Source organism: Lutra lutra, chromosome 1 (genome assembly GCF_902655055.1).
Source record: "Lutra lutra chromosome 1, mLutLut1.2, whole genome shotgun sequence".
Lineage (NCBI taxonomy): Eukaryota > Metazoa > Chordata > Mammalia > Carnivora > Mustelidae > Lutra > Lutra lutra.
In genome coordinates this window covers 13,638,779-13,653,609 of record NC_062278.1, presented here as the reverse complement: position 1 = coordinate 13,653,609, position 14,831 = coordinate 13,638,779, and the positions used below count along the sequence as shown (strand labels likewise).

General features: G+C 45.4%; 1 protein-coding gene across 1 annotated transcript in view; it reads right to left on the bottom strand.

The window, feature by feature from the left end:
• The window catches only part of TIAM1 (TIAM Rac1 associated GEF 1), a 383,611-nt gene that overhangs the window by 26,042 nt on the left and 342,738 nt on the right, over positions 1-14,831 (bottom strand). Inside the window, 3 exon segments of the mRNA XM_047721169.1 lie at positions 4,659-4,784; positions 5,109-5,177; positions 6,122-6,226. Of these exon segments, the coding sequence (XP_047577125.1) occupies positions 4,659-4,784; positions 5,109-5,177; positions 6,122-6,226 (300 nt within the window).

Below are 14,831 nucleotides of genomic sequence, written 5' to 3'. Positions count from 1 at the left end.
GCATACACCCCAAAATTAGAAGACACGCGTCCCCGGTCACTAACTCTGTCCTCTCCAACACGGCTCCATATCCTAGCATGGAGTAGGTGAGAATGGGAGAAACACGCCTGACTCTGGGAGTGAGTCAGGTATCCTATCCCAGACCACACCCTCTGCCTCAAAAGGATCTATTAGAATTTAATGTGCCTTGGGACACCTGGGCTGATTCTTGATTTTGGCTCAGGTCATGATCTCAGGCTCCTGGGATCCCATCCCGTGTCAGGCTCCCTGCTCAGTGCTAAGTTGGCCTGAGATTCTCTCTTTCCCTCTCCCTCTGCTCCTGTTTGCACTTGCTCTCTCTCTCTCCAAAAAAAAAAAAAAAAAAAAATCTTAAAAAAAACCCCAGAATTTAAAAAAATTTAAAAACATAAAAAACCTAGAATTTAATATGCCTAAGGATGCTCTGTATCCTACACATTTATATATACATATGTATATACATATATATATATATATATATATATACACGTATACCCAAATATATATATACAAGTCTCAGAAAAATACCCTTATGTTTCACACTGATCTGGTCTTGTTCAGAGAGAGAGCACACGACTGATTAGAATTAAAAGTGAAATTCCAAGAAAAAAGTTTTGGATTTCGATGTGCAATTTTTCTAACAAACAATGCACAGAATTCTGATAGACTGTCTACTAAAACAAGAAGTTTCTTTGGAACCACCCAGAATGGGTAACTAGAGACCTACACGTTCTACATCTCCTCCTCTCCCTTTCAAGCCCCACCCCCTCCCAACCTCACCACCCTGGCTGAGAGGGTCCCAGCAGGGACAGTCTGACTCTGCTGGGGCAGTGATGCCTCGAGACAGACTCGATAATTCAACAAGAAAAGATGAAGAAGAAAAAGCTCTAACTTTAACGCCTCACATTAACCATATTAGGTCATTTGTTTAACTTCCTACTTACCTAGGGCTTAACCATACAGGCAGCCACAGATAAACATAATTAAGGTATTCATTTATTCTTCTGGCCTTAAAAAATGCTCTCAGGACACAAAGTGTGCACAGGTATGAGGGGTTTATACACAAAGACTGTATTTCCAGAGAATGTCACAGACACTCTCTCTGGCTGATGGACGACGCAAATTTCCATGGGGATATTTTATCAAAACGTGACCTCAGAACTAATTCTTTTTTTTCTAATACTGCCTTAGGACTAGCGTTCTAAGCAACACAGTTTGAATATTTTTTAAAAAATATTTTTATTTATTTGTCAGAAAGAGGGAGAGAGACAGAAACAGGCAGAGGGAGAAGCAGACTCCCCACTGAGCAGAGAGCCTGGTGTGGGGCTCGATCCCAGGACCCTGGGAACATGACCTGAGCCGAAGGCAGATGCTTAACTGACTGAGCCACCCAGGCATCCCACAGTTTGAATATTTTAACAAGTTTTTGTATTTTTGGCCAAATATACAATCAGGATTTAAACTAAGTAGGACGGTGCAACCAGCAGCCACAGTTTTCAGAGGAGATGCAGACAATTCCAGAAGCCAACTCAGATGTGCTAGAAACCAGCCCCTGGGCCATGACGATACTGGTCTTGCCTTACGGACAGAAGGGAGACTGTCAGGTGTTGCCATAAACCAGGACAGTGAAGGTCAGCAAAGAGAGTCCCACTCGAGTGGAATTTAGAACTGCGACCCTTTAGAAAGAGCTCACTGAGAGAATCCACGTACCAGTCCCTCCCCGAACAACCCTGCTCATAATGCAGCCATGTCCACATCAAGTTCTGTCTCTCTAACTCTCCTCAAGGGATTAACCAGAACTAAACCCAAACAACCAGCCCCACAGCAGGAGACGGCTAAGTGAATATAATCAATGTTAGATGTCTCAGAGTACAACCAAGGGTCTCAGGCCTTCTGGGCGGCTCAGCTGATGATCTCAAGGTCCTGGGATCAAGCCCCGCATCGGGCTCCCTGCTCAGCTCAGCCGGGAGCCTGCTTCTCCCCCTCCCTCTGCCTCTCCTCCTGCTCATCCTCTTTCTCAAATAAATAAAATCTTCAAACAAACAAACGTTTCAAGGAATGTCTGGAATGTATCCATTTTTATTCTGACCCTCGCTAAGCAACTTTCTAATTAACTAACAAATTATCGACCCTTGTCACAATTTGTAACTGTCCTAATGAATGTACTCATTTAGAAAACACATATCATCATTATAAGCAGAAACCAACCAACCAAACTGTATTTCAAATGGAAGGATTAACACCTTTAATATGAAGAGGGGAGAAAAGGCACTCATCCAAGTAGCACTTGAACATACAGGAAATGAACTGCATGTAGTAATTAGGATTAAAGGGGTATTATGCAGGGCGCCTGGGTGGCTCAGTGGGTTAAAGCCTCTGCCTTCAGCTCAGGTCATGATTCCAGGGTCCTGGGATCGAGCCCCACATTGGGATCTCTGCTCCGCGGGGAGCCTGCTTCCTCCTCTCTCTCTGACTGCCTCTCTGCCTACTTGTGATCTCTGTCTGTCAAATAAATAAAATCTTTAAAAAAAAGTGGGGGGTATTATGCCCACAACTAAACTCTTCAACAGTTCGAGGAAAAAAATTATATTTTACACACACACACACACACACACACTCGCACACCAAAGACAGGAAAATAAAGAAGTAAACGTGGTCCAATATTCATGTTGGGGAAATCTGGGTGAAGGATATCCAGAAATTCTTTGGACTATTCTTGCAAACTTTCCCTAAGTCTCAAATTATCTCCAAATAAAAATATCTAAGCATATATATAAATTCTTATGCTAAGTGTCTGCACGTGGGTGTGTGTACTGAACAGCTTCTTTGCAGAGAGGCTGAGACACACAAAAGCATATAGAGAGCAGCCTTCAGCTCAGTCCCTAAACGTGTGTGCTAACAGCACCCAGCCTGATTTCGGCAAGCTCTAGGAGAGGTCGAAGTCTACGAAGTCTATGGGGGTCCCACATATACAGACAACTGAACCTGAGTCCAACACCACTGCAAAATTAATACAGTGGAAGAAGACGAAGGATAGTCATTTCGACAAAAATCACAAGAAAAATCAGACATCCATATGGAAAAAAGAGGACTCTGATTCCAACATTGCACCCTAACGAATTTAATTCACGACAGATCGCAGGCCGAAATGCACATGCCCAACCTACAAAGCTTCTGGGAGAAAAAAGGAGGAACTCCTTAGGACCCAGGTTCAGGCAAAAATTTCACAGACATGGCGCCCAAAGTATGACTCAAAAAAGAAAAAGAGTTGAAAAACTGGACTTCATCGAAATCTAAAGTTTCGGATCTTTGAGTGACACAGTATGACAAGAAGATAATTTCAAATCCTGGTTCTGGTAAAGGAGTTATATTCAGAACACAGAAAGAATTCGTAAGACTCGTAATAAGAAAACAGCCAGCCAACAGTCGATGGGCAAATGATCTGAACAGAAGCTTCACCAAAGAGGGTGTATTAAAGGCAAATAAGCACATTAGAAGATGCTTGTCATTGTGTCCTAAGAGAAATTAAAATGAAAGCTACGATGAGTGCCCTATATTCCCAGTGGAATGACTAAAATTATAAAAAGGGACCATGACCTCAGGAGGGTGAGACAGAACTGTTGGTGGGAATGAGCACTGGTATAATCACATGATCCAACTGCCACCACCCTCCTAGATACCTGGCCAAAGGAAAGCAGATATCCATTAACATTTATACACAAATCTGCACAGCAGCTTTACTTGTAATTGCCCTAAAATGAAAACAACCCAAATGCCCAGGAAAGGTGAAAGGGCCACAAAGCGTACTCCCTCTGTATAGTAGAACACACGGAGCCATATATGCAGCCATGTGGATGGAACGTGGCCCGACTCCACCAAGTAAAGGATGCCACGTTAAAAAAAAAAAGAGCATACGTTGCCTGACTGCACTTGCAGAGAATTCCAGAATGCAAACTACTTTAATTTGTGGTAACAAAGAGCTCCTGACATCTGAATTAATCTGATTTTTTGTGTTTAGTTGTTTTTTTTTTTAACTCTACGAGAAGCCACCACCACTGTGTGTGGGTCGATGAGCTCTGTCGGTTGGAGGTGCACCACAGGAAGTATCTGTGATGAAGCAGAGCCAGCCAAGGAGGGGGAAGTAAGCTCTAAGCATCCTCACTGAGGTACCAGCCATAAATCCTCATTAGCGCTCTGAGGACACTGTGTGCTGGAAGACTGTCTCCCTCCTGGATCATGATACGCATTTCCATTAGGCAAAGTTTTCCAGAACATGATAAATTAACTTGTTTACCAGGAAACCGAGGGTGCTAGTCTCATCTGCTAATAGCAAGAATTAAAGGGCCGCACATCAACTGAGCAAAAGGTCAAGGTTGGTCTACCTTCCAGAGTAGAAGCCAGCAGGGGCATCAGTTTCCTGCAAGTTCCAGTGTCACCTTAGCCAGACAAGGTTCCCATCTCAGAATCCCCTCAGGAATGGACCCCACCGGAGGTCCAATGAAGACCCAACACCACGAGCACAAGAATGTACCAGAGAGAGCCTCTGCCCCCCGCGATGTGTTCTCGGAGGTTCCACTTGACCTACAGAATAATCCACCCATGACAGGAGGAGGCAGCCTGACATCCATTGGAGGACTTACCTTGAACTGATCAACTTTCTCAAGCTTTTCCAAATCGGGTACCAGCCTCACTCCATCTTCTAGAGTTTTCAGAAATTCTACTTGAAACTCTACCATTTCGGTTAGATTTCCAAAGAGCACATCAAGCTGGAAAATGAAGAAGAATTTAAGCCACCCCCTATTTCACTGGTGTTCAGAAACCTTATCTGCTTCTGATGTCGACGTTTCTCTATCACTAAGTGGCAGTTAAGATCACGAGCCCACGGAGTGGGGGAGGGTGCAGGGCAGGGGGTGGTGATGCTCCTTACTCTCAGGGTACAAGCCAAGAGCGTCACTCGCAACCATCTGATCTAGTTATTACAACTGAGCGAATTCCCAGTGTTTTCAGTCCTGCACGTGTGCCCCATTCCTTCCTCTTCACCAAGTCAAGCTGCAGCACGACACACAAAGTTAAGACAATTTCCACCATACCTCATCTTGGGTGAGGAAAGTTTCTTTTTGAAGAGGTTTTAGGTATCTCTCCATGAGACAGTTTAAGTCCTACGGGTCAAAAGGATATCTCATTAGCATCTCTAAAAGACTAGCAGGAAAGCAAAGGATTAAAAAAAAAACCAGACTATGTCCCAAATGCTAACATTACAGTCATTAGGTCATTCAGTTTCCTTAAAGCAGGAGTGAGCCAACCTTTTCGGGAACAATTTTTGACTCTGCAGGCCATGTGGCCTCTGTCACAACTGTGTTACTCTGCTGCTGTAACAGGGAAACTGCTTCCTGTTACAGCACAGACAACGCATAAATGAATGTGTGTGGCTGTGTTCTAATAAAACTTTATTTGTCAAAACAGGCAGGACGCTGGATTTGGCCTCAGGGCCAGAATTTTCTGACTCCTGAGTTCAAGACTAAAATAGATCATTAAAAACAGATCACACTGTTGTGACCTATAACTAAATTACATAGTTATGGGAATAGATAATTATTACAGTCCTAGGAATGTATTACAATGTATGCATTATAATTTATGTAGAAAGCATGCATTATTAGTTATATGTATCATATAGACATTACGAATTACACAGGAATAACTTACGTAGTTACAGGAATACAACTAAATACCTGAATACAAGGGAGAATTAAAAGAAAACGGATACCCTTCTGCCTAGACTCAACTTAGATACCGAAAATAATACCTTTAAATCTTTCAAAACCTAAATTCAATTGTAGTATTAGCTCAACAACGGATTTAGAAAGGTCAGAGGCTCACATAATATTCACCATCATCTCCTTTCCCGGTCGATCAATTACAAATGTCAAGGAATTGCTCTAAGAACTGATGTGCTTCCTTACGATGCGGGAGATCCGAACGTTCAGAAGAAACGCCAGATTCCCCAGGAGCCCAAACACAGCGTAACCCACAACGCCCCTCCTTCAAAATGAGGCGCGAGGGCAGACCCTGCGGGGAGGGAGGGTGGACCAGCGAGACGTACTTTCACGTAGGTGCGCTCCGTCTCCAGGAGCTCGCAGATCACCTTGCGCAGCTTGTCGGCGTCTGTGAGCTGCCTCATGGTGGCCAGCTGAGGCCCGGTGGCGTCCTGGGGAGATGGGCTGGGGTCAGAGGGGTTCATCTCATGCAGACTGCGGCAGAACGCGGCCACCTGTTCCGTGCTCTTCGGAGCACAGTTTAAAAGGCAAGGCAGATGAAGTTACCTCTCAGGAGAGAGACCCAGCTGACATCTGTTCCGCCTAAAGGTGTCCTTCCTGGTTAATGAGCCGCCACACGTGAATTACATCGCGCCTTCCCCCAGACGGCTCCACATGGAGGAGAGCTCACTGAACGCTCAAAACACCCATAAGGACTACTGCTGACATAATCTGAGTGCTCACCACATGCCAGCCACTTGTCTGATGTATTTAATCCTCCCACACGGTAAGTAAGGGCTCTTAGCATTCCTGCGAAACAGCTGAGACAAAGGAGGCCCAGAGAAGTTAAGCAACTCATCTGAGATTGCACAGCTCTTGCGGAGCTCGAAAATGGCAGAGCTGGGATTCGAACCGGGCAGTGTGGACCAAAGCCTGTGTTCATAAATACCCTGCAAGACGCTTACAATAAGGAGATGGAGATACCGAAAAATTAAACGCATTTCACCCCAGATACAAGGCTAATTAGCACAGTCCCCACTTAAGTAAACTATACTTACTTTGCAATGGTGGAAAATGATTTTAGAAGCTAAGATTCTTTCTGGCTTTGTTAAAAACTGGCCCAAAGGCGACTTTGTAGATAATGGTAGAGCCCGATATATTTTAAGAAGGAAAAAAAGAAAAAAACGAAACCCAGTTTCTGTCTCTCCAGCTTCTCTAAGCAGAAAGATACCTCCTCTCTCTGGAAATAAAAGCTGCGGGGCCCTGAACAAGGCTTCAGTCGGGGAGCTCAGCCTCCACCGAATCTTTGTCCAGGATGACTCAGGTAGAAGTTTCGGGTTCTAGGATTCTAAAATTGCCACTTTCCCAGTTATGCAAAAGGGTTCTCCAAGGCACGGTGGCAGGCAGGCTGCTGAAAACCCCGAGGAATTAGTCCTGGAGCCTGAGTCCTCGAGCCTGCGTACAGCATATACACCTGGCAGACGTCCCAGCGGGCCCTCCAGATCAGCCCAGCCAGGACCTCCAGGAGGGGACGGGCCCGAGAACTTTTTAAAGCTCTGGCTGGGATGCCTGCAGAGGCCATTTTATGGCACAAAGTCTGGTTTATTACTCTTTGCCCAAATGTACCACCCTACAAATGCTCGCTGGATAGCTCTCTGAAGGCAGGCGGCCTGCTCAACCTCCTCTCCCTCACTTTCACCATCTAACCCGTCCCCACGCACAGAGCATTCCCAGCAAACACGGCTGCGAAAAATTACCTCTTCCCCCACTGGCCTCCCCAGGAAGAACATGAGAACATCCTCCCCAAAACAGCAGTTGCTACCCAGAGCCGAAAGTCAAGGCCGGCATTAGGCAGAGCAGAGAGGCTAAAACCAAGGGAATTCCGTGGGGGGCAATCCCTTAGTCACAGAGGAAAAAGGCAGCCGGCGTTAACATGCCTTCCCCTCCGTGGCACATCTCAAAGGGAACGGAGCCTGGAACCAAGGCAGTACAAGGACTTGGGAAGTCAGAACCTAACAAGGACGCATTCACAACAATGCCATGACAGCAAGGAGGAGAGCCAGGACCCAAATCCACATAATGGTTCTTTCTTTCTTTTTCTTTCTTTAAGATTTTATTTATTTATTTGACACAGATCACAAGGAGGCAGAGATGCAGGCAGAGAGAGAGGGGGAAGCAGGCTCGCCGCTGAGCAGGGAGCCCGATGCAGGGCTCGATCCCAGGACCCTGGGATCATGACCTGAGCCGAAGGCAGAGGCTTAACCTTCTGAGCCACCCAGGTGCCCCAATGGTTATTTCTTTGTCTTTTTTTTCTTTTTAAAGATTTATTTATTTCTTGGGGGGAGGGGCAGAGGAAGACGGTGGGAGAGTCTCATGCAGCATCGAGTCCGACGCGGGTCTCAATCCCAGGACCCCAAGATCACGACCCAAGCTGAAACCGAGAGGCAGATGCTCAACCAACCATTCCGCCCAGGCGCACCTGTTTCAGATCTCTTACAACGACCACAGCTTCTGCGTTGCTAGCACTAACCCTAGTTTATGCACCAGAAGGTTTTAGTCACTTCTCAGGGGCACTGATCACTGTTGTCTATGGAGTCAGCGTTCCAGACATCGTACATCCCCACACAGAATTCTCCCTTTGGTGGCTAACAAAAACACTCACCAAAATGGGCTGAATTGTATGATACGTGAATTCTATCTCAATAAGGCTGCTAAAAAAGAATTTCATCCAAGCTTGGTGCTGTAGAAATCAATCAGTTGTATTTAGTTATGTTAGTATTCTACTAGCTTGTCACTCTTAAACATACGGTGAAACGTGGCTCGGTCTTACAAATTCCACAGGCACGGAAGACCCGTGACCCGTCGTAACAAAAATGCACACACATCTTTTAAATGATCCAGTGATAACTACAATAGGTCACTGCATTATAACATAGACATGATGATGGTGGGAGAGGGGCACAGTAACCCTCACCAGAATGAAAATCCCGTGGACAGCTGATGAGAATGACTGACAACTGACAGCCCTGGCCCCCAGCTTTGTCCAGCTGTCCTTTATGGCTTCGATTCCACATCCTGAGAAGGAACCTAACACAACAAACATCTAACTGGCACCTTCAGTTACACAATGCTTTTCTCGTCATCTGTATACGCAGATGAACATCAAAGCTACTCCTCATGATAAATAAATCCACTACGTCATTCCCATTGGAGACATGATATGCCTTTTTACGGTATTATCATTTCGACAAGTTGCCTTGGGAAATCTAATGTCCTCACGCAGTACACAAAGGGTCCCCCATACTTTCAGGATGGGCCAAAGTTACAATCTGGGGACTCGCGCACATAGCAAAGGCAGGAAATTCCAGAAGATGCTTCTCTTTGCGCTCCTAATTCTCATCACGCTGACCTGCTGCCATCCTCACCTGTATCTGTGTTTAACAGTGGAAGGTATGGGATGGATGTTCTAGGTTTTCATTCCCTCTGTCTCACCATTAGTGCTCTGAGGTTTCCATGTGTAAGAGCGTGAGTAGAGTTTCTGACTTTGTGTGAAGTTCACCACTTCTAAGGCCCGGCATCCTTATGTTCATTAAGCAGCCCAAGGGGACAGCTAGAGGTCAGTGGGATGTGGGCTAGGGCTTTTGTGCTCTAAACCTAAACCACGTCCTACCCAACCTCATTCGCAAACATCCAGCCTGCTCATCGTTCTCCCTCTCTGAGCCAAGTTCTGGAGTGTAGGAAAAGCAACCCATAACCAAGCATCCCAGGGATACCTCCAAATTCCCTGAAACCCTCTTCTGAGAGTTCAAAGCCTTAGCCATCCTTTCCTTATTAGACAGAATCCTAAAGTCAGGATAAAGTTAGCCAGGGGCTCTCTTACATGGAGATGAGGCAAAGCAGTCTCAACATGGGCAACCCTGTTCCCCAAGGTATTAAACTCTCCAAGGAACACACACAGAATCTTAACAGGGACATAATCTCCTCACTCTCGATCACACGTCATTTAAATAAAGAATAAAAGAATTCTAAGCTACAATGCATACTGTCACAGCATGTTTTGCAAGGCTCTTAATGAAATTTTTACTTGGAAACCATTAAAATGATGTCATCAAGTTTGAGAATTCTGTCTTACTAAACTATTACCCCAAAAAACTTCCCTGGAAGGAACTATGAGATGCAGGAAGGAAGTATGAAGAAAGTATGAAATGCGGGGTCTCTTCTAGAATAGCGCCAATGCAGAGATTTTACCTGTTGTGGCCCCAACCTGTAAGTCCCAACTGGCCAGACTTTTTTGCATCAAGACCCGCGGAGACCTTCTCTGGATAGCCTGGCCATGATGGAGGGCGTACGAGGGGCACAGGGCTCTCCCCGCTACTCGGTGGCAGAGCGTTCTGCTCTGTCTTCTTTATTCTCCACCGAGCTCTGCAGCCAGAGAGGCCTAGAAAGGTGGCTGCCGTGGGAGGTTCTCCACACACTCCTCAAAGCCAAGTTTCCTGGAACTGGGACAGACCGTGAAATGCTGCTGAGAAGGAGGAGATGGTCGAGGCTTCTGTCATGGGAGAAGTGCAAACCTCTCGCCATGGGAGGACAGCCATCGGTCACCCTGGAAACAGAAAAGCACTTTGGGGCCCTTGAGCGCTGCCGGTTTAAAACCGTTCGAGGTAGCGGGGCCCTTCCATGGTCAGGCCTAAGAAGGATCCCACCAACGTGCAGAGAAGAGTACACGATTACAGGAGGAAATGGGCCACTTTACTGAGGCCAGCGTGAAGCTCCGTGTTTGTAATATCGCTTTCTTCCTGTGGAAGATGAAAAGAAAGTACAAAAAGGGGGGGGGGGTGCTTTTAAGGACACACTATTGACTCAAGCTACCCAGCTGTTTAAAGGTTTCCTGTTATGCAACCACTAAAGGCAATTTCTATCCCGAGATGAGTTCAGAGTTCTAAAACTGTCCTTTAAGTCTGACCGATTTAACACATCCCACAGATTTAAAAGGGGCCAGAGTGGCCTCAATTCTTAAAACCTTTACTTAAGCTTTTTGGGAGCCAAACACCAAAGTCATGTTTTCTGTTAATTTCAGAGACCACTGCTGGTAGTCCCTATCGTTTTCCATCCCCTTCTCTGGTCTCCTTTGGAACAGATGTTGAAGAAGAAACATCCAGGAAGGATGAAGGCTTAGGTGTACTCACTGCCGAATTTCAAGCTTCATTATGACACAAAATCGAATGGTAGACGGACTCCAATATTAATACTGAGCCACTAACAAGTTTCATTGGGTTTGGTTAAATTATTCCTTGTCATTAACCCACCAGATTTTCTGACCAGGGAGTCAGCATTTACTCTAGGGACTGACATGTACAATCCAAGTCAGTGGACGTTAAACCATGAACACAACCCCTGAGCCAACACTTCTAGCCCCGTCTCCTTCTCAAGTAAGCAGAAATAAAGTCAAAAACACTTAAAACTTTCTAGGAGGCCACGGTGAACGTCCTTCTCCCAGAAATGCCTGCTGACCCTTCAGGTGACCCAGGCTGGGGCAGGGATCGGGGAGATCTGCCACACACATCATACAAACACACTCAAAATCTCAACCACCGAAAGAAAGGAGAATTCCTCAGTTTCAGAAATACATCATCCATCTTTATGCCATTTCAGAATGAACAAAGAGACAAACGTGAAGGTTCTAGTCAAATTCGACTTCACACCAACGACCGATGCCCACCCCTCCCCCGTGCTGAACTATCTATCCTTTATCAACAAGGGGATCCGGAAGGTAAAAGGAAGCAATCGGGGGGAAGCAGGACACGTATAATCACCCTTCTCTGGACTGGAAAAAGCAATTCAGCTAGAAAGTCGTCACACACACAAGGTCAGCAACACAGAATTCAAACGTGCTCACCAGATGAAGGGTCTGATACACAGAGTCACCGGACTTGTCATTGTTTTCGATCCTGGGCTTGCGCTTTATTTTCCACAGGGCAGACATCGTCAGGAATATATTCTCATGGTAATTCTACCACCTGACGTGTTCCGCACAGAAGCAGAAGTTTCTTAAAATACCCCGAGAGCGCCAAACGCCTTCCAGTCCCCAAGGGAGCATCCTCTCATACAGAGAGCCCGTGCTGGCTCCTGCAGCATCTCAACACGGACAGGACAGCGGCCCCGCAGAGCACCCCCAGCCCCGCCCGCCCTCCCTCCCAGCAGTGGCCTCTGGGATGGTGTCAAAGGCTAACTCATGGACAAAAATTCATGCTTTGATGTCACTGGGCTCACCAACAAAAGTTCCAGAAAGGGAGGACCAAAAGAGACCAGAACACAAAGCAGAAAAAGCCTGCCCAGGATGGGAGCGTCTCTGCTCTGCGGACGGAGATCAGCTGATTGGCCAGCGTCATGCCACTGCACAGGGATAACTAACCCCCGCCGGCTCCGACAACTTGGAAGACACCCCTCGCTGAGTCGGGAGCAGGCGCTAAGAAAAATAACATAACATTAAATAAAATCAAAACACGCTTTTTTTTTTTTGAACAGTTTATGTTTTCACATTTTCCGCTAATGCTTTGTTACTAAAAGCAGACATTTCTGAGACAATCCCAATTTGGATGAAAAAGAAAAAAAGATGGCTTTCTGAATGGAAATGTTCTGAAAATTATTCTAATACGTTTGCTAAGTAGAAAACAAAATCACAGCTGCCAGGGGGCCTGGAATGCAGAACAGGACAGCCGGGAGAGCTCATTAGCATTCATTTTCAGAGCCGAGAGTTTTCGATTAGAAGCAGAGAAACAAGTGACCAGAGTGGAGGAGGCCCCTTGGAGGCTGTCACCCGCGGTCACAAGAGAAAGGAGGTGGCTCACAAAGAGAAAGGCTGCTAGACTGCCCCGGCAGGGTGGGAGCCCCACCCCCACCCCACAGATGCCACTTTCTGGGGCCACCAATGCTCTTTCAGCAAACCTGCAATTACCTACTTGCAGAACCTCAAAAGGCTGGGAGCAGCAAAAGCCACTATTTAAAAAAAAAAGTCAAAAAGCATATAATGCTCCAACCTACATTCTCTTAATTCTGCCCATGCCTTCATAAAGCAACTCATTTAGGAAGAAGAGCAAAAATATTAAACAAACAAAAAAATTCAACAGGCCTCCCAGATGCAGCAGGGATTAAAAAAAAAAAAAAAAAAGATTGTTTATTTCATTTCACTCCTTGATCCGTCTGCTTTATTTACTTTTACTATTTATTTACTTTTACGCACATTCAAAGTAAGGCTAAATCATCCTTCCTTGGCTATAGGTAGCTCGTGACTTAAAAATTAATGTGCGGTTTGTTCTCAAGAAAAATGACTGATCTAGGAGATGTGTCAAAAATATTTAATCTTGGGGCGCCTGGGTGGCTCAGTGGGTTAAAGCTTCTGCCTTCGGCTCAGGTCATGATCCCAGGGTCCTGGGATTGAGCCCCCCATCATAGCATCATCAGGCTCTCTGCTCAGCAAGGAGCGTGCTTCCCTTCCTCTCTCTCTGCCTGCCTCTCTGCCTACCTGTGATCCCTGTCTGTCAAATAAATAAATAAAATTTTAAAAAATATATTTAATCTTGATCAAGAAATTCAAGATATGTGCTTGCTCTTACTTTAAATCATAAAAGAAATACACCCAGAAGGGTTATGCATTAAGAAAATATGTAAGTGGTTCATGAGTACATGTCTAATTGACTTACATAGTGCACTAATTGATTCTTCATTTTCCCGAAACCTGGTATTTAACACCAGACTTTAACCAATCTGGCCAGAAGGTTAGTTTTAGTAGTAACAACATGAGGCCTGGTTTTGCCATCTCAGAGCTGTGTGACTTTCACTGAGTTGCTAACCATTCTGATCCAATGTCATTACCTATGAAATAGAGGGAGTAATAGTACTTCTCTCTCAGAGGTATTATGAGGATGAGATAAGTTAATATGAATAGTGCCCACCATATACAAGATACTAAGTAAGTGTTAGCTCTCATTCACTATCAAGAATACACAGTGGGGCGGGGTGGGAGATAGGGGCGCGGTGCTGGGTGGCTCAGTCCATTAAGCACCTGCCTTTAGCTCAGGTCATGATCCCAGGGTCCTGGGATCCAGGAACAGGAAGTCTGCTTCTCCCTCTCCCTCTGCCTCTGCCCCTCCCCGCCAGCTCTCTTTCTCTCTCAAATAAATACAATCTTTAAAAAAACAAACAAACAAACATAGTAGGACCCAGACTCCAAGAACCACTTGCTCAATATAAGTTTTTTGCTTCCAAATATCCAAAGTGAGACATTAACTCATTGAAGGACAATTTAGTTAACTAACTTGGCTGCATGACAAAGTAGTTCAAATAAAGAAGATAAAATGTGAGTCCAACCAAAACTGGGAGTATTTGGGGGTACAGAATCAGTGCTCCCCAAGCTAGTGAAAATGAAACAAACTGATGGTTTTAGCGCAGGTCACTGTACTAGCTTTAAAAGTACTGATCATCAGGACACCTGGGTGGCTCAGAGGGTTAAGCCCCTGCCTTCAGCTCAGGTCATGATCCCAGAGTCCTGGGATCGAGTCCCACACCGGGCTCCTTGTTCAGTGGGGAGCCTGCTTCTCTCTCTGCCTCTGCCTGCCTCTCTGTCTGCCTGTGCGCCTTCTCTCTCTCTCTCTCTCTGACAAATAAATAAATAAATAACATCTTTAAAAAAAAAAGTACTGATCATCACCAAACTTGTCAACGACAATTTTGAAGACATTGTTTTGCGAGAGCCACCATGAATTTCCACGGTGAAATCCAGGGACAGGGTGTTCTGTTTCTGCATCTGACCCTGTCTGCTCCAGATGTGTTTTAGACCTATTCTCTGGAGAAAGAACCACCAAGCCAGAAAGGTATCTAAGGGCAGTTCAACAAAACTCTGGGGCCGCCTCTTTCCTCTCTGCTGCCAGACCGAATATTATAGAGGACCCTGTTTAGGACCTCATGACTCACAAAATTTCAAATGAAAACAATCTCAAAATCCACAAGGAATGAGAACACTGGCCTATTACAGCGAGGTAAAAATGACCCAACTTAAAA